Source organism: Fukomys damarensis, unplaced genomic scaffold, assembly GCF_012274545.1.
Source record: "Fukomys damarensis isolate Sample0158 unplaced genomic scaffold, DMR_v1.0_HiC HiC_scaffold_25, whole genome shotgun sequence".
NCBI lineage: Eukaryota > Metazoa > Chordata > Mammalia > Rodentia > Bathyergidae > Fukomys > Fukomys damarensis.
Genome location: NW_022900937.1, coordinates 26,080,990 through 26,106,969, shown reverse-complemented (window position 1 = coordinate 26,106,969; position 25,980 = coordinate 26,080,990). Strand labels below are relative to the sequence as shown.

General features: G+C 40.3%; 1 protein-coding gene across 1 annotated transcript in view; it reads left to right on the top strand.

The window, feature by feature from the left end:
• Positions 1-675: 675 nt before the first annotated feature.
• The window catches only part of Ireb2 (iron responsive element binding protein 2), a 50,926-nt gene continuing 25,621 nt past the window's right edge, over positions 676-25,980 (top strand). The window contains exons 1-8 of the mRNA XM_010619470.3: positions 676-834; positions 2,382-2,471; positions 17,647-17,812; positions 19,364-19,501; positions 20,314-20,532; positions 22,899-22,968; positions 23,666-23,849; positions 25,130-25,269. Coding sequence (XP_010617772.1) covers positions 816-834; positions 2,382-2,471; positions 17,647-17,812; positions 19,364-19,501; positions 20,314-20,532; positions 22,899-22,968; positions 23,666-23,849; positions 25,130-25,269 — 1,026 coding nt within the window. The 5' untranslated portion in view covers positions 676-815. The remainder of the gene's footprint in view (positions 835-2,381; positions 2,472-17,646; positions 17,813-19,363; positions 19,502-20,313; positions 20,533-22,898; positions 22,969-23,665; positions 23,850-25,129; positions 25,270-25,980) is intronic.

Genomic DNA, 25,980 nt, shown 5'->3' with positions numbered 1-25,980 from the left:
TCGGAGAGACACCTGTGGGCTTAGGAGGCGGAGTCACAGGAGTGGATAAAAGGGTGAAATAAGGGATTACAGTGTGAGGTCAGTGGACCTCGATCGAAGGCATTTCTGGGGGGGTGAAACCCAGACCGAAGGGTTGACAGAGGGAAGAAGGCACAGATGGGAAGGCAGGGCCTGAAAGTTGTGTCGGAGAAGCCGAAAGACAGCACGATTGGCCGCTCCCGGGGAGAAGAGGCTGAAATTGCAGAATGCGTAGAAATCCAACTCCTCCGACCCTGAGCCCAGCGCCTCCGTTCCCGATCTGGCCTCCAACCCATTGTGCCGGCTACCCAAGGGGTCCCTGGACACACTATGAGGCTTCAGCGTAAGGGGAAATGGTTTTCCTTAAGCTGTTTTCCGAGTTGTTCCAGTTATGGCCCCTGCTCCTAAGAACACCCTGCAGGAAGCTGTACCTCAAAACCCTGATTAAATACTCGGGGTCACAACTAAGCATCTCTTCAGGGATTCAGCAAGGAAAGGTAACGCCTTCTCCCAGAGCGCTGCCCGCTCTCGCGAGTACAGAGGTTATCACGAGAGAAGTCGCCGGCAGGTTAGCTCCGCCCCTTTTCTTTCTTTGTCTCCAGGCTTGCAGATCTCGCGGGATTCAGGCGGCAGATCCCGCGACTGCAGGCCCCTGTCCCGTCGCGGCTCTCGCGGTGTTTCCGCGAGACCGCTTCCTGCCTTCCTCGCCATTCTGCCTGCCTTCCTCTCCTCAGCCCTTCCCGGCCTCCCTTCCCCTCCGTCGCCCCCTCCCCGCAGGGATAATATGGTCTCCGGCGATGGACGCTCCAGGTGCAGGTCAGTGACGCCGCCGACGTGGGACTTGCCGCTGGGCACGCGCGCTGTCGGCTCCTGGCGCCTGCTCCGGCCTGGAGTCGCTGGCGGCCCAGACCTAAGAAAGCCAGGCCTCCTGAGCCCCATCCCGTGGGCTCTAGGGTGGCCGTGCGCCGGGCTGCTGGAGGTGCCTGCACCTTCGGCGCCACAACTCGGTGATCTTGGGGCCTGGCTCGGTGATCCCAGGCCTGGAAAGAGCCCCAGATCTTCCCCTCCCCCTCAATTTGAAAGGTGGGCCAGGCCTGCCTGTCTCAGCCTGCCGCAGCTCCGCGTTTACCCGGTGTCCGGTCCCAAGCCACTCCTTCCCCACCGCCCCTGGAGGCGAAATGGGGGGTCGTAGAGGCTGAATATTGCTCAGCCGGCTCCTCACGGACTACTTCAGCGGTCGCCCCCCCGACCCCCCCCCCGGGTCTCCTACCGAAAGGAAAAACAGCCATCCAGAAGTTAACGGCCTAACAATGTTGCGGGTCCTGTCCCCCACCCCATGAATCCACAAAAGATCCGAAAGATTCTTTTCAACCTCAGGGCTGCCTCCGCGCACCTTTCCCCCCCAGATCCTTAGGGTTTGGGAATATGCAAAGGTACCCCCAGGTTTCTGACGCTGTCTTCCCTAAGAGATTGCAAAACCAGTATTTGTTTCTTAGGGAGAATATGCGAAGTTGTTCCTTTTTGTCTTCAGTCTTAAAGACTGTTAAGATCTTACCTAATTTAAAAAAAATTTTTGTTGCATGTGCGGTAAAATTATTTTTAAAAATCAGTTCCTCTAACATAATTGTTCGCTCCCACTCTCCTTTATGCACTTAATGCAACTTTCAGGACGTGTCTTTTTAAAGCATCCCCATATATTGTTTAAAGTCATTCTTATTGACTCTTCCAGATTTTCTTGAACACTTTTTAGGAGTGAATAATCTTTTTTTTTCTACTTTAATTGAGTTTATTGGTACATTTTAGGGATACAGTACAGTTACATTCATTGTTGGGATCTTGTACCTCTACATGACAGGTCTTGGTTCTCGTGTTTTCCCCTTACCCCTGCCCTCCCTTCACCCCCTCCTCCCCTCCCCATCTACAAACACTTTATTTCCATCTTTTCATTATCTCACATTTTTTTCTTTTCCCTCATTACCCTTCCCCTACCCATCCCACCTTCCCTACACCTTTAGCCCCTTTCTTCCCATTTCACAACGTCAGTAATCTTATTAGGATCTTTGCTGGAGTGAATAATCTTAACCAGTTTTTATTTGACAAGAGTCAAGGGTTAGAACAATAGATTGGAGGACATTAGCCACATGCGACTTTAATTAAAATTAAATGTAGTTAAAATAAAATTCCTGTAGCCACATTTCAAGTGATCAGGAACCACATGTGACTAACAAATACCTCAATGGACAGTGCCAATATAGAACATTACCGCCATGCAGAAGATTCTCCTGGGTATTCTTCCAGGTATTTTCCCTTTGCATAAGATGCTTTATTGCTGTTTTTTTAATGAAAATACATTTTTTTTTCAGGATATGCTTTTGAGTACCTTATTGAAACATTAAATGACAGTTCACATCAGAAGTTCTTCAATGTACCTAAACTTGGAGGCACCAAGTATGGTAATGTTCCTTTGCCTTTTCTTGGGTTTGCTTAGATTTAGTAAGTAAATTGCATTTGTCAAGCTGAGTTGAAGAGATTTAAACTATTTTCCCCATGTTGAAACAGGTGCGCATACACATATCTCTGCCATTTTGAAAACTTGGGATAATTTTTGTTTCTGGAAGATGTGAGTGAGCCCATACCTTCATTTCTCATTTGAAAATCTTAAGTCAATTATTTTCTCCAAAGAAACTAATGGCATTTTTTTTTTTAAAAGCAAGCTTTATTATTGATATCCTGTAGCGATTAAACGTGTTCTTACTTTTTCAAGTGACCCGTACCTGTAGTTGTTCTTTTTGCCATCTTTTGAAAAGGAATCTTACACTGGACCCCACTGCTTTGAGTTATTCTCTGGTGCTAGGCTGTACACCAGCACTTTGGGTGTTAGGTAGACAATAGCAAATTCCAGATCGGGGTTAAACCTTTCACTATGGTCTCAGATTCTGCTTCCCAGGTTGCAGGCTTTTTCGTTTTCTTTCTTTTTTTTTTTTTGAGACAAGGTCTCACTATGTAGTTCAGGCTGTTCTTGAACTCACTACATAGCCCAGGCTGACCTCAAACTCAGCAGTCTTCCTGCCTCAGCCTCCCGAGTGCTGGTATTACAGGTGTGCACCACCACGCTCAATCACTGTGATTTCAGAAGTACAAACTCGGCTAACCTCTAGGGCAATGGTGGTGATTCTGTGTATTTTGTTTTTCTTTTAAGACAAATGATGTTAATGGATGTACCTCAGTTGTTAATGGATTAAACCTCACTGCAATAAATAAGTGGGTTTTGAATTTACATTGGATGGAAAGTCTTCATGTCTTCATTGTCATATGTCTTCATGTTTTATCCTTTTACTGATAATGAGTTTGCACTAGGACATTGGATGAAGTCTTGGTTTTATTGACGGTTGAATAATTTTCTCAGACAGACCTATGATGGGAATACCTCTTTGAAAAAGTGATTATTTTTTGCAAACTTTCTGTGAACACTACATGCAAACATAAATGACAGGTCTGTGACAGTGTTTTGTTTTTGTTTTGTTTGTTTGTTGAAACGGTTTCATTGTGTAGTTGAGACTGACGTGGAACTCACTGTGTAGCCCAGGCTGGTCTTGAACTCACAGGGATCCTCCTGCCTCAGCCCTCCCAAGTGCTGGGATTACATGCTTGCGCCACCATGCCTGGCTTGTTACAGTGTTTTGGAAGAAGCTTTTCTTTAACCTTGTATTTCAATGTCATTATAGTTGTTTTCTCTTGTTTTTTGCAGACTTTTCAGTGAATATTGCATGTAAACATAAAGGCCAAGCCTATCAACAGTTTTTTGGAAGCTTTTCTTTAACCAAGTATTTCATTGTCTTTTTAGTTGTTTTCACATGACTTAATTGAGTTGTTTTCATGTGATTTAATTTAGGATTGTGATTTTTCTGTAGGCTTTTTAGTATATGTGCTGCTGAAGCAAGCACTCTGTAAGTTTTTTTGTTTTGTTTTGGGTTTTGGTTTTTTTTTTTTTTTTTTTTTTTTTTGAGACAGGGTCCAGCTATGTAGTGCAGGCTGGCCTTGAACTCACTAGCTAGCCCAAGCTGGCCTCAAACTTGTGAAGAATGGGATTACAAGCATGCACACCATGCCCAGCTTTTTCTGTGGATTTTGATGAATTAATACACACTCTATCTAGACTGCCAAGTGCAGTGTTGGATTGGTTTGGATTTGAGTTTTTTGTTTGTTTGTACATGCATGCTTGCATTGTGAGGTGATTTAGATATTTTAGCATATCTTAGAAGATCCTTGTCTCAGAATTAGGTCATAGAGGGGCCAGGGATTTAGCTCAGCAGTTCGGTGGCCTGCCTTGCAAGCGCAAGGACCCGAGTTCAATCCCCAGTACCAAAAAAAACAAAAAAAAAAGAATTAGGTCATAGACATGAGAGCAGTATTAAGAGCGGTGGTTTTCTTGATGTCGTATGTCTTCATGTTTTATCCCTTTACTGATAATGAGTTTGCGTTAGTTTTGGAAAGCTACATTGGTTGTGTACAAGAAAGGCTCTTTTATTTCCCTTTACTTTCTAAAATAGGTAGTGATTCTGGCCTGGAAGTGTTAACATTTTATAGCTTAATAAATTAAAAAAGGATGTATGAGGATGCATTTAAAATTGAGTTCAGTACTTTCTGTGGATAATTTGTGGAAATGTGCACACTTAAAGATGACCTATATTTCCCAAACAGGGAATTAAAGCAACAGTAAAGTGCGTGGAAAGGGAATGATGAATAATACAAACATTAAATGAGATATATAACATAATCCCAGAATTACAGAGCTTTATAACAATGATAAATATAATAATAGAATGATTATAAATATTAGTGCCTTTAAATACAAATTTGATTTTTATTTCTGTGGGATCAGTACCCTGGTTTTTTCATAGAGTATTACTATGAGAGGTTAGTTAATAGTCACTTAAGTAATTTCTGTGTAATATCTTGGAATAAAATTTGAAAGAATGTAAAAGCATCTTGGGTAGAAAGTGTTTTGCTTATTTAACATTTGAACAAAAAAATCCTTAATGTTTGGAGGGACCAAATTGAGTGGTTTCACAGACATATGCTTTTGTGACATGTTTTAGGAATCCATGACCACTGTCTTTCATCCCCACTCTACCATCTGGTGCTGCTGTGTTAAGAATCACAGATGCAGGGCCAGGGATTTAGCTCAGTGGTTCCTCCGCCTACCTTGCAAGCATAAGGACCCGAGTTCGATCTCCGGTACCAAAGCAAAACAAAACAAAAAAAAAGAATCACAGATGCAGAGAGCAACTGCGATGAAGGTGATACATTCTACCCCTGTGTGTGCTGGAGAGGAAAGGTAGTGGACAACCACTGTGCTGAGCTCTGTGCTATCAGGAATGCCTATAGCTGCACTGAACTGAAAACCTAATGAATAGGATGCAGTGACCTAACAAATAGGGTTTTCTTTTTCTGACATAACAAAAAATCTGGAGATGGGCAGGCTAGGACTGCGGTACCAATCTCAGCAGAGGTCTAGGCTTTTCCTTTCTTTCCATTGCTCTTGTTGTTTTATTTGCAGAAGAGGTGCTGCATCTCCAGACCTTATGCCCAAGTTCTCTATAGCTGCAAGGGCACAACAGGAAGAAAAGCTCTCCCTGGGGGCTTTTGCCTCTTTGGACAGAATTTAGCTTCCAGAAGGCTGAGCAGGGAGTGGTTTAGCTTTATGGCTTTTACAGTAAGGAAAAAAAAAAAAGTGGAGAAGAGGTTGAAAATAGGTGGTACATGAGCCAGTGTGGATATCAGCCTCATTAACCTAATGTCCTTTCTTTTTCTGTCTCTAAACAGTGTGCGACACAAAGTACTTGGTTTCTGCTTTTTTACTGCCTAGAGTCAAACATTTGTTCTAGAGAGTAGCTGTTGCTGGGCAATAGGTAGAAAGCCCCAGGCTCCCTTGTTTTTTCATTCCTGACTGCTTGCTTGCTTAACCACAGTACTCAGCCTGGGTAACTTAGTAAGACTCTCTCAAAATAGAAGTTTTAAGGACTGGGGATTTAGCTCAGTGGCACCCTGCCTGACAGCATAAGGCCTTGAGTTCGATTCCCAGTACCAAAAACAAACAAAATCCCATGATTTCATTTATATGAGACATTCAGAATATAAATAAAATAAAGAGTTGTGGTAAGAAAATAGATTTGAGAATAGGCTGGAGGTGTAGTGTAAAGGCCCTGGGTGCAATTTTGGCCCTGTCAAAAAAAAGACAACATCCCAGAAAGTCTCACTTTTATATGTATATACAAATATAAGTATGTTACTTTTAAAAGAAAATACAGCATATATGTTTTGTAACTTATTATATCATGAATATCTTTCCAGGTAACTAAATACAAGTATTCCTTACTATTTGAATCTATTTGGTTTCTGAGTCAAGGAGCATGAGTTTGGGTTGAAACAGATTACCTATGCTTTTCCATTGAGTGTATACTATTGCTAGCATGGATACATCATGCTTAAGTTAACAGAACTTAGAATGTCAAGGATGTTACCAGCTTTTCTCTGTTTAGTATAAATAAGTCTGCTATGTTAGTGCTGGGAATAGAACCCAGGGCTTCATGTGTGCCAGGCAAGCTTTTCTACCCTTGAACTATGTTCCCAGCCTTTGATAATTAATTTTTTTGTGCAAGCTTATGTAGAGTTGTTACATGTGCTGTTCCTTGTACCTCATCACACTCTTTTATTCTTATACTTTTATTGTATACTATCTTCCATTTTTTGCGCTGGACTCTAAGGAACAAATATTTAAGTAAAAGAGTTGTTGCAGTTTCCAGACATCCAAAGACAGTGGAAGAAAACATAGGTCTCATTTTGAATACTGCCCAATGTGATCGTTGCTGACCATTCTCCTTATATGATGACCAGCCTACCAGCTGTTGGTTAAGATCATACCTCTAGGTAATTTTTCACCTGTTGTTTTAACCTGATCTGACTAGACTTGCCAGATTTCTATTTCTGAACCAGTTCTCTTGCTGGAAGGCACACAAGTTCATATTTTCTAATCTCCTCTATTCCTTATGCTCTGGAATGGGCTGTAGGATGGGTAAGCAATGAAATGAAAACAGTGTGTCTGTAATATGTACATGTAATGTGACTTTCTAAGGCTTGTCTTTACCTGACAGATTCCAAGTACCATGTACAGCCATGTACTCAGTACTCAGCATATTTTATCCAAGGGGCTCTTGGTTACAGCTCTGCTTTTTTATTGCCATTTTCTGCTCTAGATTACGCTGTTGGGCTGCAAGGTAAGTAGCTCAAGTGAATTTATAGTGATGATACAGAGCTCTCAGGCCATTGAAATGTCCTTGTGTCTCAGGAAAAGAGGCAGCATGTCAGCACTGAAGTAGTTATTTATAGTTTTTCTCTCTAGGGACTTAGGATTTCTGCCTGCTTTGTGTCCTCTGCCTGTACAGACAAGCTGCCCCTGCCTGCTCACTTTGTATCTGGATCTAGACGAGAACCTCACACTCCAGCTTAGCATCTCCCCCTCCCTTTTTTTTTTTTTTTTTTAAAGAGATACTGGGGATTGAACATTTGCACTGAGCTACGCCACCACCCCCTTTTTAAGTCTCTTAAGTTGCCCAGGCTAGGCTTCAACTTGCAATCCTCCTGCCTCAGTCTCCCAGAGTGTTGAGATTATAGACTTGCACCACCATGCCCAGCAGTCAGCCTAGTTCTAGTTACATGGGCATGAGTTAACCCTATCCCCAGGTGTGACGCAGCTGGCTTGTGCTTTGCTCCAGGCCCTTGGCCTTAGGCAGAATTTTTAAGGGCACCTGGGAGCCTCATGACCTGCTTCTTGCCCTAGTCCCCAGCCTTTCTTCTAATGTTATCACTACTCTTTAGGACTTTGGGCAGGTAGGGAGCATGGGTTACTGGGCTTTTGAGTATTTCTCCTTTAGTGTAGTTTTTCCCTGGATTTAATTCTTCATAGCCTGTTTGTTAGCAGTTTTTAATACTGGTATTCCAGTACCAGTGAGTGACTTTATCCTCAAAGTGAGGAAACTAAGAATACTCCCCAGCCCCATAGCACTCTGTTCCTAGCTCAGTAATGGTAGTTCTAATACCTAGCTAGCTTTTAACATTTATTACATCCAGTTGTGTGACTCCTGTTATACCCTTGGCCAATGTCCCCTTCCTAAGTTGCACTGCCTACCATATGGTAGAAGAGAAACCTGAACAAAAAATCTCTTGATTTCAAAGCCTGTATATTTATAGAAACCTGTTATGCCAGTAGCTGCAAATTCATGCTTACAAGAGCATAGACAGGTGAAGTGCCCTGGTTGGAATTGTAGTCACAGGAGAGATCATATCTTGCAGAAGATGATGCTACTAAGTTTAGACAGAAGTATGATATGAGTATTACCCAATATTTATCTTGAAAAGCCAGAAATTTACATTTTAACTTGAAAAATCTCTGGTTTTTATGTTGGCAATTAAATTTTAAAACTTCAGAGCAAAAGCATGTTTGCAGCCTTAGTCTGTGACCTCTGTGCTGAGAGAGCCCCCCTATTGCCTAATCTTAGTGGTAGTCATGTAGCCTTGAATAGCAGTGTCTGCAGCCATGGGAGCATAGGCCTGTCTTATGTCAGCTGTGTCCATGAAATAGCAGACTTCATCCTCTTTCAGAGCCTAACCCAACCATAGAATTTTCCACTGAAGTATTGATCAGAAAGTATCTGTTATTGGGCTGGGGATTTAGCTCAGTAGTGTCGACCCCTGCCAGCACTAGACCCGCGTTTGATCCCCAGTACCAAGAAAAAAAGAAGAAAATAGCTGTTATTAACTCATTTCAGAAGTATGATATCATAAATCATCATACTCTCCAAGTTTCAGTTACCAGCACCCTGGTTTCTCCATCTTTTTGGTTACCTATCCTTAAAAGTTAGCTTTCTGGAAATTGCAACTTAGAAGAAAGAGAATAAGGCAGTCCAGTTTTCTGCTTGGTGCATGGATCTCTCAAGGACACTGTTTAATTAATTCAGCTTATGTTTATTGAGTAGTCATGTATTTGTGGCAAATGAGAGGTGGCTAGGATAGCATCTTTGTGGAAGAAGAGCACAGTTTAGTCGTGGGAACATACATGTGTGAGGCATTGTTACTACTTTACTGTGCTGTAGCAGGAACTAGAAACTACCTAGTAAAGTAGTTTAAACAGGAGGTCTTAACTATGATAAAAGAGTAATTTTAAAATTGAAGGAAACTAGGACTAAGGGAGAATGCCCAAGGAAGGATGAACTTGGAAGGGTTTAAGCCTTGTTCTACCCTTTAGATAGCCAAGAATATCTGTTGCCTTTAGCCAGGTGGTGCTGGTCTGGAGATCCTGCCAGTAGGCCATCCTCAAGAGTGCCAGCTGGAGATGAGGCACCTGGTATAGACATGCATTGGGATCATGGGTTCAAGCTCATTGTGTGACTCTCCAGGCAGCTTGCAGTAGAAGTCTGGTCATTGGTGGGGCAGGGGCCATCTGGGCAGGAGTGTCTTAGTCCAGTCATTGGAATGGGCAGGAGGCCTTGATACCATGCAGTACATGTTGTGTACACATTTGGAGGATCTGCACAACTCCCTGAGCTTTATTTTTCAAAGACTAATGAATGTAGTGACAGATGGGCTTCTTTTTGAGAACTTATATGTCTGCTACATACCCACATTTGGAGAGTCAGTTTGTTGTTCTTTGAAATGAAAGCAAGTGTTCTTTGGGGAAAGTGCTAGTTTAGCTTGCAACTCAAAACCATAACAATTTTTTTTCAAGTGGTCATGGTACTTTGATAATGAGCGGAAGGGCTGTACTTTTTAATCCCACAGAATCTTAAAATCTTATCAACAACAGATTTGATAAAATCAGTTTTTCTGCTTCAGGGAAATTCTTCAGTGTAGCTGGCATTTTGGATAAGCTACATGAATCCTCTAGGTTTTTGGAGATGTGAAATTAACATTGCTAAAAGACAAACTAACACTACCGGAGACTCCCTGTAATAGGTTTTAGTCTCCTGCCCACTGTACGATGCAGGGTTAAAAAAAACCTCAAAGACAGAATTAAAGAAAAAGGTGGGGAGCCAGGATGCCCAATCTGAGCAATCCAACAATGGCCCTGCTCAGTCCAAGCCATTGATTTTTTTTTCTTTTTTTTTTTCTCTTTCTTTCTTTCTTTTTTGGTATCAGGGATCAGACTTGGATCCTTGAGCTCGTGAGGCAGGTGTTGGAACCACTGAGCTAAATCCCCAGGGCCCGTTGATTCTTAATTGGTAATCAGATTGGGGTAAAGGGGTACTACTTGTGAAGATGTACACTCCTACAGTTGCTATGGATACTAATGCAGGCAAGGCATTCTCAAATTAGGAACAGAATAGACAAAATACAGTGTTGTAACGAACCGAGTCCTCTAGTTCAGGGTTCAGTTGTGGGAATGGAATTTGGGCATGAGTTACTCTAACCTGAGCTACTGTATTATCTCATATTGAGCCCCTCAGCTTCACAGACCATTTCTCTAGTCTCTGCTGTGGCCCTTAGTGCAAAGATCATGCTAACCTACATGCTGTAAGTCATGTAAGCTTCATTTGGACTCACTTGTTAAAATAAGCCAATTGCAGAATTAACTTTTTATAGCCTGCACTGCTTACAGCCGCTTTAGGGCATAATCAGTAAGGCAGTTGCCCACAAACACTCTGTCCATTCAGAAACATCTGCCAGCCTTCTCTCCAATGTCTGCTCTACTACTGCAAAACTACCTACCTATAGGATACTTTAAGAACTGGATGAGATAATTATGCAAAGCACCCAAATACCCACTCCTTGGTAGGCCCTGAATAACTGCAGGTTTTACTGTTGAAAATGTGGAGTTACTGCTTAACAAGTTATCTCTCAACTTCAGTAGGTCAGGAATTGTGGAGTAACTAACTTGAGTCCTTCTGGTTTGAGTTGTTGAAGCCAGCTGTTGGTTGGGGCTCAGCTGCCTTAAAAATCTGTTGATGATAAGGCTCTGTTCCTGTGGCCTGCTCACAGTGTCAGGCTGGTGCATGGTTGTGGGGAGGTGTGAGTCCACATTCTCACCTGCCTCATAGCAGGGGCTGTGGCTCCTCTGGAGCAGGTCATCCAAGAATACTGGAGTTCCAGGATTTTCTGCTGTAGCCTGGAAGTCATACAATGTCATCTCTGCCACACTTGAATTCAGAGCAGATTGCACGACAGCATGACCACTGGGAGGCAGTGGTTATTGATTATTGGTATCACATTGCAGATGGCTACTACAGAGTGAAATAAATTTTGGTTTTGTGTGTTTGCCTGCATCTCTCCTTGCAGTAGACATCTTAATATGGTTATGAATTTTGATAAATTTGTAGTAGTGCATTTTTGCTGGTTGTTTGTTTCTTTTTTAAAACATAGGGTCTTGGTGTGTAGTCCAGACTGGCTTGGAGTTCATGATCCTCCTGTCTCAGCCTCAAGGTGCTGAGATTACAGGCACTCGCCACCATGCCTGGCTTGGTGCCACCCCGTCTTCCTTCCTTTCTTTTTTTTGGGGACAGGGTCTCACTATGTAGTTCAGACAGGCCTTGAACTCATTGTGTAGCTCAGGCTGGCCTCAAACTCACAACAATCCTCTAGCCTCAGTTTCTTGAGTACAGGCATGGGCCACCACGTCTGGCTTGATGCCTCTTCTTAATGAAAAATGTCCAGTTAATGATTGTGGTTAGTTTTCTTCAGAGCATTCTTACTTGATTATTACTTTTAAATCTTCACATGACAACAGTTAAAACTCCTCAGTGCTAAGTGTGGTGGTGCATTCCTGTAGTCCCAGGACTCTTGAGAGGCTGAGGCAGGAACATTCCAAACTTGAGCCCAGTCTGGGCAGTTTAGACCCTGTCTCAAAATAAAAAGAGCTGGGAATGTAGCTCAGGGAATAGGCCTGGATTCAGTCTTCAGTCCTGTAAAAACCAAAATCCTACTAAGATTATAACAGCATCCCTTTATCCTCCTCTGGTATCTGTGCCACCGAGAATTTTCAGTTCTCTTGGATGTTGTTTCTGGTATCTTCCCTGTTATTTAGTTTCACTTATATTGCTATTTCTTGATTCTTTTTTTTTTCAATTTTAAACCTTTAATAACTTTCTATTTTAGAAACTGAGGATTTCATGTTTCTCTTCTACATATACACATGCCTGTTAATCACTGTAAACAATTCTCAGCCTGTTCATGTAGTACATGACAGTTTTCACATTCCCTACACAACTTTGTTTTTCCTGCAATTTATGATTGTCCTTTTTGTTTACTTGGATTTTCCATGTCCATGTCAGTGATTCATCTCCAGTCTCTCTGTTCCTTCTGGTGTAGTCAGGTTGTCTTGTCAGTTGTGTTTTGCCCTTTCTGGCAGTGTCCGTGTTGGATGTCACCGTCCACCTGGTATGAAACTGGTTCACTGTGGTGTGCACAGCTGCTGTCTTTAGAGTCAAAACAGTGTGTCTGTCTCTCTCCCTGTCTCATTGATTCCATGGTTTCCTAAATTTACTCTTGTTCTATAAAGCATATTTTCCAGAAGCTTCCTAACAAAGGTTCCTGGGAGGTAAATATCTGGGATTTTATGTTATTTGGTTTGCCTGTGGATATATTTCTAGGCTGGAAGCTAATTTCACTTGAAATGTGAAGATGTTGCTTGCTGTTTTCTAGTGTCTTATACTTCCCCTGGAAGGCTTGGGCAGGCCTGACTCTTAGGCTCTGATCTGGGTTCCTTCCCCATTGCAGACATTTGAATTTCAACTTTTCTATTCTCTGCCTAGTCCAGTAACAGTCATGCATGCATTTTCTGTTTTCCAAAATTGTGTTGGTTTTGCTTGTTCCTCTTTGTTCTTTTGGGTTTACAACATTGCCATTTCGTAGCTGTTATGTTAGTGCAGTGATGGTGAACCTTTAGGAGACTGAGTGCTAAACTGCAACCCAAAACCCACTTGTTTATCACAAAGTTCCAACACTGCAATTAAATTAGAATACTTAGAGGTTTTAGTTTAGAAAGAACAACCTTACCATCTTTTGTCTTAGAAGAAAAATACAGTAATACCATGCTATAGGTTCACCACCGTTGCCATAGTGGAGGGAGTAGAGGTAATTACTGCTGTTCACCATGCATAACTAGAAATCTGACAAATGCTTTCCATAAAAAATTTTAAGAAATATTCCTGAGATTGTTTTTCCAGAATAATTAACCAAGTAAAAAGGTTAATTTTATTTATTTTGGTAATGGGGATCGAACTTGGGACCTTATACTTGCAAGGTAGGCAGCAGAACCCCTGAGCTAAATCCCTGGCTCCTGAAAAGGTTAATTCACATACTAATTTCTCTGACAATATTTTCTTTCTCACCTCCAAATGTTCTATTAAAAAAAATTCTGGCCAGGTGTGGTGGCACACTCCTGTAATCCCAGCACTTAGGAGGCAGAGGCAGGATTGCCGCCAGTCTGGGTGGGGTATATAGTGAATTCAAGGCCAGCCTGAACTATAGCGAGACCCTGCCTCAAAGAATAAAAAAATTCTTCCTGTAATTCTCTTAGCCAGTATTTTCATTTTAAATGAGAAGATGGATCAGAGTCATACCTAAATAGTAAATACACAGTTTAATGTTTCTAATTCTAATTTTATAATTCTTTTCTAATTTTATAATTCTTTTTTAAATAACAACCATATTAATCTTTTCTTTCATTTATGTATGTGAAAAATTTCAAACATGAATGTAGGGAGATACAGTGGAAAGAGTGTACCTCCTTGTCATTTCGACTGTGGGTGATGTGCCTGTGGAGGTTTATCACTTACAGTGAGCACACTTGTGGGAAACCTTCGTAATGTGGGAGCCAGAGTGAATGGGTACTCTGTGCACCTTCCTCTCAGTTTAACTGTGAACTTGAAACTTCTCTTAAGACCTTTTAAAAGGGCTTGTCCCTTCTGAGAAGATTCCTTGTTTTCTTGTGTTCTCTTAGTGCCTGCTGCATGCTGCAGGTTTTTACTTTGTTTACTTCTTTGTGATAGCAGCCTCTCAAAAGCTCTAACTTCCTAAGAGCCACGTAGTATAGGACATACTAGCAAAGTCAACAATTATTTTCCTAATTTAAAAAAAGGCAAAACTAGTATACGAGTCAACCATGTATTTATCAGCAGAGACCAACATTTTGTCAATTTTTGTTTTGATTTAATCGTTTTCACAACCTGTTAATATTCTTCAGTATATATATTTGATGTACAAAATAACTTCTAAAAATCACAATGCCATGATTATACCTAACAAAATTGAGTAATTCCTTATTATAGTCTAAACCCAGTAACCAGTATACACAGTATAAATATACAGCAGATGATTAAATTTTAAATTTATTAGGGTAAAAGAAACATTGCCCTTAATCTCCCTCAAAAATACTTCTTCCTTCTAATGCTTCCCTACCCATCATTCTTGCCACTTTATGAAGCAGCTGTGGAAGTCCTCATTCTTGTGTGTTGTGATAAAAAACAGGAATGCTAAGTGCCATCCAATGGAAAGGCAGGCTCATAAACCGTGTTGTCTTCATCTTTATTCACCGGATCTGGTACCATATGACCACCTTCCCTAAAGAAGGGAAGACCATGAAAGGGAAGTGTTTTGAATAAATTCAGGACATTGCAGCAGCTACAATTGTGCGACTGAAGACACTTAGAAAAGACGACTTCAGAGCTGCTTCAGAAAGTGTCAGAATAATGAGATCTGTGTGTTGGAAGTGGGGAGGAAGATTTTAAGGAGAACTAATGGCAATGTGTCTTTCACTGTAAAAAATTTAAATTTTTAACTACCTTTTTTTTTTTTGGTTTTTTGAGACAGGGTCTCACTACGTAGTTGAGACTGACCTGGAACTCACTATGTAGCCCAGGTTAGTCTCGAACTCACAGCAATCCTCCTGCCTCAGCCTCCTGGGTACTGGGATTACAGGTGTGCACCACCACGCCCAGCCTAACTACCATATTTTTTTATCACACCTCATGTATTTTTCTGCTTGTCTCAAAGTCTATTTTCACCTTTGCTTCAGTATCCAGCTTGGGTCCACAGAGAGCATTTGGTTGTTCCTGACCTCGGGACTTATTCAGTCTGTGATAGTCTTCCTCTTTTCCCCCCTTCCATACTGGTACTTTGTTTGTTTGTTTGTTTGTTTGTTTGTTTGTTTTGAGACGGGGTCTCATTAAGTAGTTGAGACTGACCTGGAACTCACTGTGTAGCCCAGGCTGGTCTCGAATTCACAGCAATCCTCCTGCCTCAGCCTCCCGAGTGCTGGGATTGCAGGTATGTGCCACCACGTCCGGCTGCATACTGTTTTCTTTTGAAGAAACTTCTGCAGATTGATATGTTCTTCCTCCACTCAACTTTGGGTCTTGCATGTGATAGGCCAGCAGTGCTGTACTGCAGAGCACTTGTCTTCTCCTGTTGCCGCATTGGAGATATGAGGGAATGCTGCTTTGTGATTTCACTTTGCTCTCCACTCTGTCCTGTATTTCCTGTGGACAGAACTTCAGGTTTGGGTCACGGATCATCTTTGTTATATTGCATTTGATCACCTGATGAGTTTAGCATCCACTTAGGATCATGGCTCAGACCTGTTATTTCATTAGGTGTTGCACTTTGGTAGTTCTTCTAATTACATATTTTTTTGTTTTTTTTTTTTTTTTTTTTTTTTTTTTTTTTGTATTAGGAATTGAACTGAGGACCTTGTACTTGCAAGGCAGGCACGATGCCCACTGAGCCAAATTCCCGGCCCTATTAGCTGTAATTCTTAATGAAGGACTTTCTCTTAGCTATTGGTTTTTTGAAATCAGGAGAGACAAGACAGATGGTTACTTTTTTGTCCCTTGAGTTGATGCATTGGTAGCTTCACTGGTGATGGACAAAGGGTGTGTGTGTGTGTGTGTGTGTAACAGGGATCAAACTCAGGACCTTGTATGTGCATGGCAGGTGCAGTGCCACTGTGCTAAATCCCCAGCCCAAACTTTATGATTTTGACACAAGATGTTCCAAGCTTATTTTGTACAAATGGCCATTTCTCCAAGGAACCAGTTTTTGTGTTTGTTTGTTTGGTTTTTGTTTTTGTTTTTTGATGGATAGGTTTTAGAAACAACAGGCTTAGGTACTAGCAGTTGATTATTGCTGTGTTGTCTTTGTTCTAGACATTTTTTGTGGACAGAGCTGGGAAAATGAGTTTTAGATAATACTTATTATTGTTTAGTCCTAAGCATGTATTCTACATGGAGCTACCTGTGCCCCAGAACTGCTCTGATTTTGGGCTTGTAAATCCTTTAAAGAGTTCTTTCCCAACTTAGTAACTAAAGTACTTACTTGTTGCCTTCTTCCTTTTCCTTCTCTTCCTCCTCCTCTTCCTTCCTTCCATGTCCTGTCCTCCTCAGCACACTTTCCCCCTCCCCTGCCCACCACAGCCAAGGGCTGAATGCAATTTGTTTTCTTTTTGATTCTTTGGGGAGGTACAGTCAGAATACTATATAGGATACATACTAATTTCTTCATTTTATGTTTATATTGTTGCTTTTAGGGAGAAGAATTATGTATTTAACATATAATATTTTTTAAAAATATAGGTCGAGTATCTCCTTACTTCAAATACATGAGACCAGAACTGTTTCAGATTATGTATTCATGTATATTTAACCCCCCACAAAGGTAGTATAGACTATAAACACTTTTGTATTACTATTTCTCTTGGTGATATATTCTGGAGATTACTCATTACCATTTAGAACAGCTTGTTCCTTTGAACAGCTGTGTAGTAATCCATCATGTCCATTGCCATGATTTATCTAGTCAATCTCATACTAATTCAAACTACCCTTTAACTCTAAAGAAACACTGGTGTGGCCAAAGCTGAGAGAATTTGTTATGATGGAAAATTTTTAAAAGTTGCAATTTCTTTCTGTGTTACATGCCTAAATTGATAATCAGAAGTGAAAGTTTTCATGAAATGGATTTTACTCACCTGTGCACCCTGATTGACTTTAAATTTGAATCTTTTAAAACATTTTTATTTAGGTTTGTTTGTTTTTTGCAGTACTGGGGATTAATCCAGAACCTTCACATTGATCTACATTCTCAGCCCAGGCTAGGCTCAAACTATATCCTCCTGTCTCAATCTCCCAGAGTGTTGGGATTGTATGTGTGTGCCCCACCCAATTTAAACCTGAAGCTTTTTTGATGGAACTATTTTAAATTTCTTACAATCATATAGAGAGTTTTGTTTTGCCATACTAGGGGGATTTCCTTGTTATTTTATTTAGTCTGTATTTTGTACTTTTCCAATTTCTCTGTGTCATCTTGCAGTGTGAAATGTTTATCTGCCATGGCTCTAGTTTGGTATGTCTGATTCAGTGCAGCTCTTGTGTGAGTTTTTATATCTGGTTTCTTGTGGTCTAGGGCTTATGGACAGAAAAGTCTCAAATTTAACATGAGTGGCATTACACACCATATTTGCTAGACTTACAGCAAAATTTTTAAATTAAAAAAACAGCATATGTTTGTTGTTTTTGCTATTATAATTTTTACAGTGCATGGGTGTGACTGTCCTTCAAAGCCATTTTTCCTCTCCACCAGATGTTCTGCCTTATTCTGTACGGGTCCTCCTGGAAGCTGCTATACGAAAGTGTGATGGCTTCTTTGTGAAGAAGGAAGATGTTATGAACATTTTAGACTGGAAAACCAAACAGAGCAATGTGGAAGTGCCCTTTTTACCTGCCCGAGTTCTTCTTCAAGATTTTACGTGAGTGATAGGTTTACATTTCATAAGTGAATTTTCAGTGTTTTTGTTTAAAAATTTGGGCTCTGATGGATAGATGTTAAATTTGAAGGTTAGTTTATAAATTTTTTAAAGTTGTCCTTTCTAAACAAGTGATCCAATAAAAATTAGGCACTCGTTTCTTATGCCATATATTTAAAAACAGCTTTTCCTTAACTTTTCTTGTTTGTCATCTCAACACAGCTACTAGTTTTTTTAAACTTACCAAACCTTGATTTCTTTATTCTCCACCCCCCCAACATATTTCTTTCCAGCTCTTCTCTGGCATAGTAAATAAGTGTCACCATGGATTTGCATTTGTTTAGGCCAAAAATCTAAGAATTAGCCTCAATTTCTTTCTCTCCCTAATCCCCTATTTACTACCAGTCTGTCAGCAGATTCTGTCAGTGCTGCCCTGACATGCATCCTATGTCCAGATATTCCTTCCATCTGCACCACTGTCACCTGGCTCTGGCTCCATGTTCCCTCTGCCTGGACTACACTGTGGCTGTCTCACCTGGCATCCTTGCATCCATATTTATAGTCTGCTCTTGACACTAGATGGAATGACTTGGTTATAAAGTGTTCATGAAGACACCTCATTCCTCCACACGCCACATGGCTTCTGTAAAATCCAGCCTATTACAGCCCGAGAGACCTTGCCTGGTCTGGTAATCCAAGGATTCATTATTTGAATAAGTGATCCTGAGCTGAGTTTGGGAAGAGGCTAAGGAGTTGGCCAGATCTCCTCTGCCCACTACCCAAACTGGGTCTGTATGCCATTTCACTGTGTATGCTGGTATTACAGTACCATACCATGTTCTGGTCGTTAATTTATCTTATCCATTTTCTTTTGGTTTTGTGAGACAGGGTTTCAACTATTAGCCTAGGCTGGCCTCAAATTTGAAATGATCTGCCTGTCTCAGCCTCCTGATTATAGTGTTCCACCACACCAGTTCCTACCAATTTCTTGAGAGCCAAAACTATGTCCTATTTGACCTTTTACCATTGATGTCTGGCACGTTGAAGGCATTGGTACATGCTTGTTAAACAGTTGGCTGGACATATAGATGCATGAATATGAGGTAGCAAAGGCTGGCAAGAAGGTGCTGGGGAAGGGGGAGGTGCTATCAAAAATGGAGAACAGGAGAAAACCCTACAGGAAGTTTTCTTGATGTTCATTGAGGCCTCCGTATATATTTTTTCTGCTTCTTTTGGCCTATCTGCCAAGCACTGAAGTTCTGAAATAATATTTCATGTTGATTTTCAGTAAAATGGGACACATCTAGCTTTGGATAATAAGGATATAAAAAATGAATCCAAGCTAAAAAGATATTTTTAAAAATAAAAATGAGTAATAACATGTTGATTTTGATTTTGGGATTTTTTGGTTTTTTTGGGTTTTTTTTTTTTTTTTGGCAGTTCTGGGGATTGAGCCCAACATCTCTACTACCAAGCTGAGTTCCTAGCACAGTGTTAATTATTTATTAACATTTATAAAAGTAGTCAATAGTAATTTAACTCTTCTGTTCACAGTGGAATACCGGCCATGGTGGACTTTGCTGCTATGAGGGAAGCAGTGAAAACCCTTGGAGGTGATCCTGAGAAAGTCCACCCTGCCTGTCCAACAGACCTCACCGTTGACCACTCTCTACAGATCGATTTCAGCAAATGGTACATGAATGTAGATGCTTAACCGGAAGGGCACGGGGTAGCAGCGGAGCCAAAATGCTGGGTTGCCAGAATGGGGTGTGTTTGCACGGCTCACTGGTGTATTAAAGGCACAGCTGGTGGGAGAGTTTCTGTACTCAGTCCAGATCTAAAGCCACTTTTGTGCCTGCATATTTTGCTGCCATTTTTGGTAGAAATACACAAGCCTAGGACCTGCTTTTTGGACTGAATGTCTGAATAAAGTCTGTTCCCTTTTTGTCTTTTAAACTACCTTTCAGAGTGAATCTAAAGGTTTGTCTTTAATTGGTGGTTGAAAACACTAAGGTAACTACAGCTCTTTTTCATTTCCACTTAATGTTTATAAGGCCCCTTTGGCCAAGGCACAGCAGAAAATACCTGTTTTCTTGTGGGGCATCAGTCTTCTCATGTTCCTGGAGCAGCAGACTAATACTGCAACTTATTACAGCTCATGAGAGGTTTCACTCTATACTGAAACTGTTGGCTCTGTACTTCTAAGTTGTTAAATGAAAAAAAAGTATTTTGGTACTTGCTAAAAGTTATTTAAATTGGCACTGAGTGATGAAAGTGATTGTCTTGGGCACCTGGAATTATGTTTTCATGTCCATAAATATAAATTACGTGTGTCTTTTTGTTTTGTGTGTTTTATTTTTGTCATCTAAAATTTGCTTTTGAGACCTGAGTTAACTGGGTCATGTTAGCTTTTAAGTATTACTTCCAGATAGCATTGCAGTGTGCATTGTTTGAAAAGCTAAGTTTCTGTCTCTGAACTGGTTTGTTTCCTTTTGGGACAATAGTGCAATACAGAATGCTCCAAATCCTGGAGGTGGTGAGCTGCAGAAGGCTGGAAAATTGTCTCCCCTGCGAGCACAGCCGAAGAAGCTGCCCTGCAGAGGCCAGGCTGCCTGCCGAGGATCCTGCAACTCTGCAGAGCCAGGCCGCATCTCAGGAACATTCGCTGCACAGATTGAGAATGCACCCGTCCTGTGTCCTTTTCATTTGCAACCAGTGCCTGAGTATGAGATGGTTTCTGTTAATATTTACTGTTGCCAGGTTCCTTTTCAGTGAGGAAAATCACACATTTCACTACCCAGTGCCTTTTGTGTTACCCTTACATGTATGTCCTTCATTGTGTTTTTATTGATGCTGAGGGTTGAGACCTGGCCCTTGCACATGCTGGGCATGCACTCTGTCACTTAACTGTGTCTCTGGTCATATTTATGACTAATGTGGGCAAAAAAAGGAATCTCAGCAGATGTGGTACATGCCTGCCATCTGGTTACTCAGGAAGCCAAGGCAGGACAATCTCAAGTTCAAGGCTAGCTTGAACAACTTAGCAAGATCCTGTCTCAAAACAAAAATAGAAAGGGCTGAGTATGTACCTCATTGCCAGGCCTTGGGTTCAGTCTCCAGTACTGCAAAAAGAAATTAGGATCTCATTTTAAATTGAATTTTTTGTTTTTGTGACTTTGTACTATAGGTGTGCTCATTCATATTTCTTTTTGTTTAGCTTTTCTGTCCCTATTAGAGGAGTTTTTTTCATACTGCATTAAGACCTCTGTGTTAAAAATATGATCATTATCATATATGTTATAAACCTTTTGAGCTATTTGAAATAAATGATTTACTTCATGGTACCATGGCAAGTAGTAAACATGTTTAGAAAAGAATCCTATTCTTAGAATGTGCTTAAATTCCTAATAGCTAATTTTTCAAAATAAGAAAAGGAGTTCTGTGGCTTGAATTTTTATATTCTATTAAGTTTCCATTGTTTATCCTATTATAGATTAGAAAAATTTTTAATTTAGTAAGAAATTATACTTTAAAAAATTACCACATTTCAGATTTAGAGTGGCTAAGAAAAATAGCCACACATATGTATGGTAAATGTCAAATAATTTATTAATTTTTCCCCCAATTGGATCTTTAAAATTCTGTTTCATTTTAGGCTCCGTATTTTTGTAAAGCCTCAAGTTGTAGTGATCTCATGCCCTTTTCTAAGCATTCATTATAATCTGTGAGTCCTTTGCCATGAAATTATTTATAGCACTGTGTCGTCATTCTTTATTCCTGCTCCCTTTTTGCTCTAGTTGTTAAGGTCATGTTGTCTTTTGAGATTGATGTCATTTATATGGAAATTCATTTTCTGAAAAGGAAGTTTTACTGATTCAGAACCACTGGTTTCTTTTCAGTTGTGAAGTGCTTATTTTACTTCTAAGAATCTATTCTCACAGTGCCCTTCAATTTTGACTAAATTATAAAGTATTATAGTCCCTGTTGCGTGAACATAATAATTCTTTATGTTCCTTACTGTATTAGTGAAATATTAATGATAGGTTCAAACAAGAAGTTGAAGGGTAAAGAGTCAAGCTTAACATATAACGCTGAACATCACTGCCTAAAGTGGAAATCGGCCTCTGTGCTGATGAATGTGTGTATGGCACTTTATGGCCATAAGTGCTGTGGACCTGTGAGGTATTAGAGTGGCTCTGGAATTTGGAAAGCCGTGTTCCTTGAGACCTGGAGAAAAAACCCACTAAGATGTGCTATGGTTTCAGATTATCTCTCAGCCATGAATTATTGAAATACTCTTTGTTTTAAAAAAAATTTGACAATTAAACAACTGTGATTATGTGGGCCCTAGAGGACAGGTGTAATTTAAATTACATTAACATTCAGTCAGCACTGACTCACCAGCTGGGAGTTGAAATAAATCACATAAAGAATTTGGAGTAATATTTTTAAAATATCCACTTGATAAACGATTTCCTAAAAATGGTAATGTTTCCTATGTAAAGGCGAGATTTTATCTCCACCTTAAATAACTGCCATAAAATATATTTATAATACCTGTAAACTTAACTGCTACTTAAACATAAAATAGAACTTTTCCTTTTGTGTGAGGTGAATAAAACATTTTTGGCTGAAAGTCTTTCTTAAACTATAAAATGATGTTCAGGTGTTGTTATTGTCACACACTGATAATCAACCTCCACCTCTCCCTTTAGCTTGAACAGCATTGCTTACTGTTGAGTAAGCTCCCACACTGTTTCCTAGCAGTGGAAAAGCCTAACAAAGCTGCTGCATCCTACTGTTACACTCTCAGTCAAGTGTCACAGTCCTGCATTTTAAGTACAATTTGGGGCATTGGTGTGGACATTGCTTTGTTCTGCCTGGTAACATAACTCTGTAGCTATCTAGTGTGTTAAATAAAACAAAACTTCCCTGTTGAAAAAGAAAATAACTCTGGAAAGTCTAGTAAATTATTTTTCCAAGGATTTATATTAACTGTGTGGATCCATGAGTTACGACTGAGAGAACAAGGTATCTTTTTATAATTCATGCAGTGTATTATAATAATACCAGCTTTTTTTCCTCATAGACCTGAAACAGTGTTAAAAAATCAAGAAACGGAATTTGGCAGAAATCGAGAGAGGCTTCAGTTTTTCAAGGTATAAATGATTTGGGGAAATTTTTGTACTGACATTTACCAATAAGTATAATTTTTATACATGACTAGTGGTGATGCCTCTCCACATCTCCCAGGATTGAACTCAAGACCTCATGTGTTAGGCAAGCGTGCTACCACTGAGCTGTATCTCCAGTGCTTTTCAATTTGAGACAGGGTCTTACCAAACTACCGAGTTGGCCTATATTTTGCATTCCTTCTGCCTCAACCTCCCAGTTAACTGGGATTACATGTTTGTACCACTCCCTGCTTCTAGACAGGGATTTTTAAAGGCTTTCTGACAGTAGAACCCTCTTGTTTTCTCCAAAACATTAAGTTAAGGCTCCAAAATCTTACGGGAAATAAGCATATATGAAAGATGAACATGGTGGTCTCATTCATGTGAGTTGGAGAGGGCCTTGTGCTTAGGCCTCCTCCTCCCTTCTCCATAAGAGTATTTACAGCGCCACCTAATGTTGCCATTTATCTGGACTGTTGGGATATTATTTTCTTAGATCTAATTTAATTTTGTTTTAGTAACCTGCAAAATATGTGGGCTCTGCATATTGGTTTTCTAACGTGTAATGTAAACTTTGATCATGTTAACATATTTTTAGTGTCCATATTGATTTGTCTGTATTATGAATTCAGGATCATAATGTACTAACACATGGCATTTCTTAAATCTAAACAAAACATAGTGGGGTTCAAGAGTCTTTAAGAACGTGGCTGTGGTCCCTCCGGGAACAGGAACAGCTCATCAGGTGAACTTGGAATATCTGTCCCGAGTGGTCTGTGAAGAGAAAGACCTCCTCTTTCCAGACAGTGTGGTTGGCACGGACTCTCACATAACCATGGTGAATGGTTTGGGGATTCTCGGATGGGGTAAGTGACAGATGGGTATGATTTCAAAATTTCTATGAGGGGTCGTTAGGAGTTTTATCAAAGAACAAAAGCCAACCTTGACAACTTTTCTGTGGCTGGCTGGCTGGCTGGCTTGCTTGCTTGCTTTCTCTCTCCTTTTTTCTTCCTTTCTTTCTCTTTCTCCTTCCTTCCTTCCTTCCTCGGAATCCTGCAGCAACTTTGCTGCCATAGGAATCCAGATTCTTTCAAAGTACTTTATTCCAAGCGTTCTCAATTTAGTGCCTCCTTAGCCATTCACCTCCACTACAGACAGACTTGGCATTTTTCAAAACTTCTGTGCTTACACAGCTTTGGTGACCCTCTTACTGTGAAATGTGGCTGCTCTTACTTCCTACTTCCACAGTGAAACTCAGTTGTTTCTTGAAAGCCTTACCTCTCACAGAGTTAATTTTTTTTTCATTAGACTGAGCTTTTATGTGTGGCAGAAGGTACTGTAGATTTAACCTAGGACATTGACATGGGGCTGTGTTCCCAGCCCTTTTTTATTTTCTTTTGAGACAGGGTCATGCTAACTTGCCTAGGCAGGGTTCAAACTTGCAGTCCTCCTGCCTCAGCTTCCTAGAGTGCTGGGATTACAGGTATGCACCAGTATGCCTAGCTAGACTGAGCTTCTTAAGGTTAACAGAGGCTGGGTTGAATTCATATCTGTATTTTCAGCATAGTATAATGCCCAACATGCTCACTGAACATTTATATATTTACATTAAATATAAATATTGTAGCCAGGCGTGGTAGTATATGTCTGTAATCCCATCACTTGTGAGGCTGATGCAGGAGGATCACTGCAAGGTGAAGGCCAGCCTGGGCTACATGGTCAGTTCAAGGCCAGTCTGAGCTACATCTTGTCTCAAAACACACAGAGAAAGAAAATTATATATTAAATGTAATATAAAGGCAAAAATATCAGTGTTTTTAACCAATTGAGTAGTCATTACTTTGGGCTTGCCTTCAAAATCCACAGGAATAGCAGTGCAGCAACTCTTTGTGAGGTATTATACAAATCAGGCTCACAGAACACCTGGAGATTAAGGTGTTACCGGGCTGCTGAACATAGTGGTGCACACATGTAGTCCCAGCACTCGGGCAGCTGAGGTAGGAGGATTGCCTGGGCTAGATAATTAGTTCAAAGTCAGCCTGAACTACACATAATGAGGCCCTGTCTGAAATAAATAAATAATTAAAGTTACAAGGCTAATTTAAATTACCTTTATACTCTGCTAATATCCCTGTTTTTACTCTAGGAGTTGGAGGCATTGAGACAGAAGCAGTTATGCTGGGTCTGCCAGTTTCTCTTACTTTACCAGAGGTGGTTGGATGTGAATTAACAGGGTTGTCTAACCCTCTTGCTACGTCCATAGATGTTGTTCTTGGCATCACAAAGGTGAGTGGGAATTACCACTGTCTGACCTAGTGAATATCATTTTTACATAAGAGCAGCATTGTGGTTCATCTCTCCATCCTTAGGTCTCATAGTATTAGCCACATCATCATAGTTATTGTAAAAGGAATAACAGCAAACAAAAACATTTAGTTTATAAATACAGAAAAAATAAACTCACTTATTCATTATAAGCCTATGAAATCTCTGTTCTAATCATTTTAATTTTTTATTTGTGTGGGGCACTGGAGATTGAATTCAAGGCCTTCTCACTGAGTTGCACCACCACCTCATTTTTTAAATTCTTTATTTTGAGATCTTGCTAAAATGCCTAGGTTGGGCTTGAACTTGCAGTTGTCCTGCCTCAGCCTCCCAAAGTGCTAGGATTACAGGTATGCATTACCACACTCTGGCTTTTAGTCATTTTAATTCTGAGAAAACTGGAGCACTTGAGATTTAATTCCAAAGGTTCCTAGGACTAAATGGCTTAGTGATAGAACAAGTTTTCTGACCTACCTAGGCAATGAAGATACTACTTCATGCTCTTAACTGTTAATGTATTATTGCCTAAGTAAATACCTGTTCACTACATGAATCTTAGCAAAAGTCTGTTTGCTTCTCCTTTAATATTTAATTATTTGCCCTTTAGGAGCCATTACTCTACTCATTGTTTCCAAATATGGACTCTTTTTTTTTTTTTTTTTTTTTTTTTTT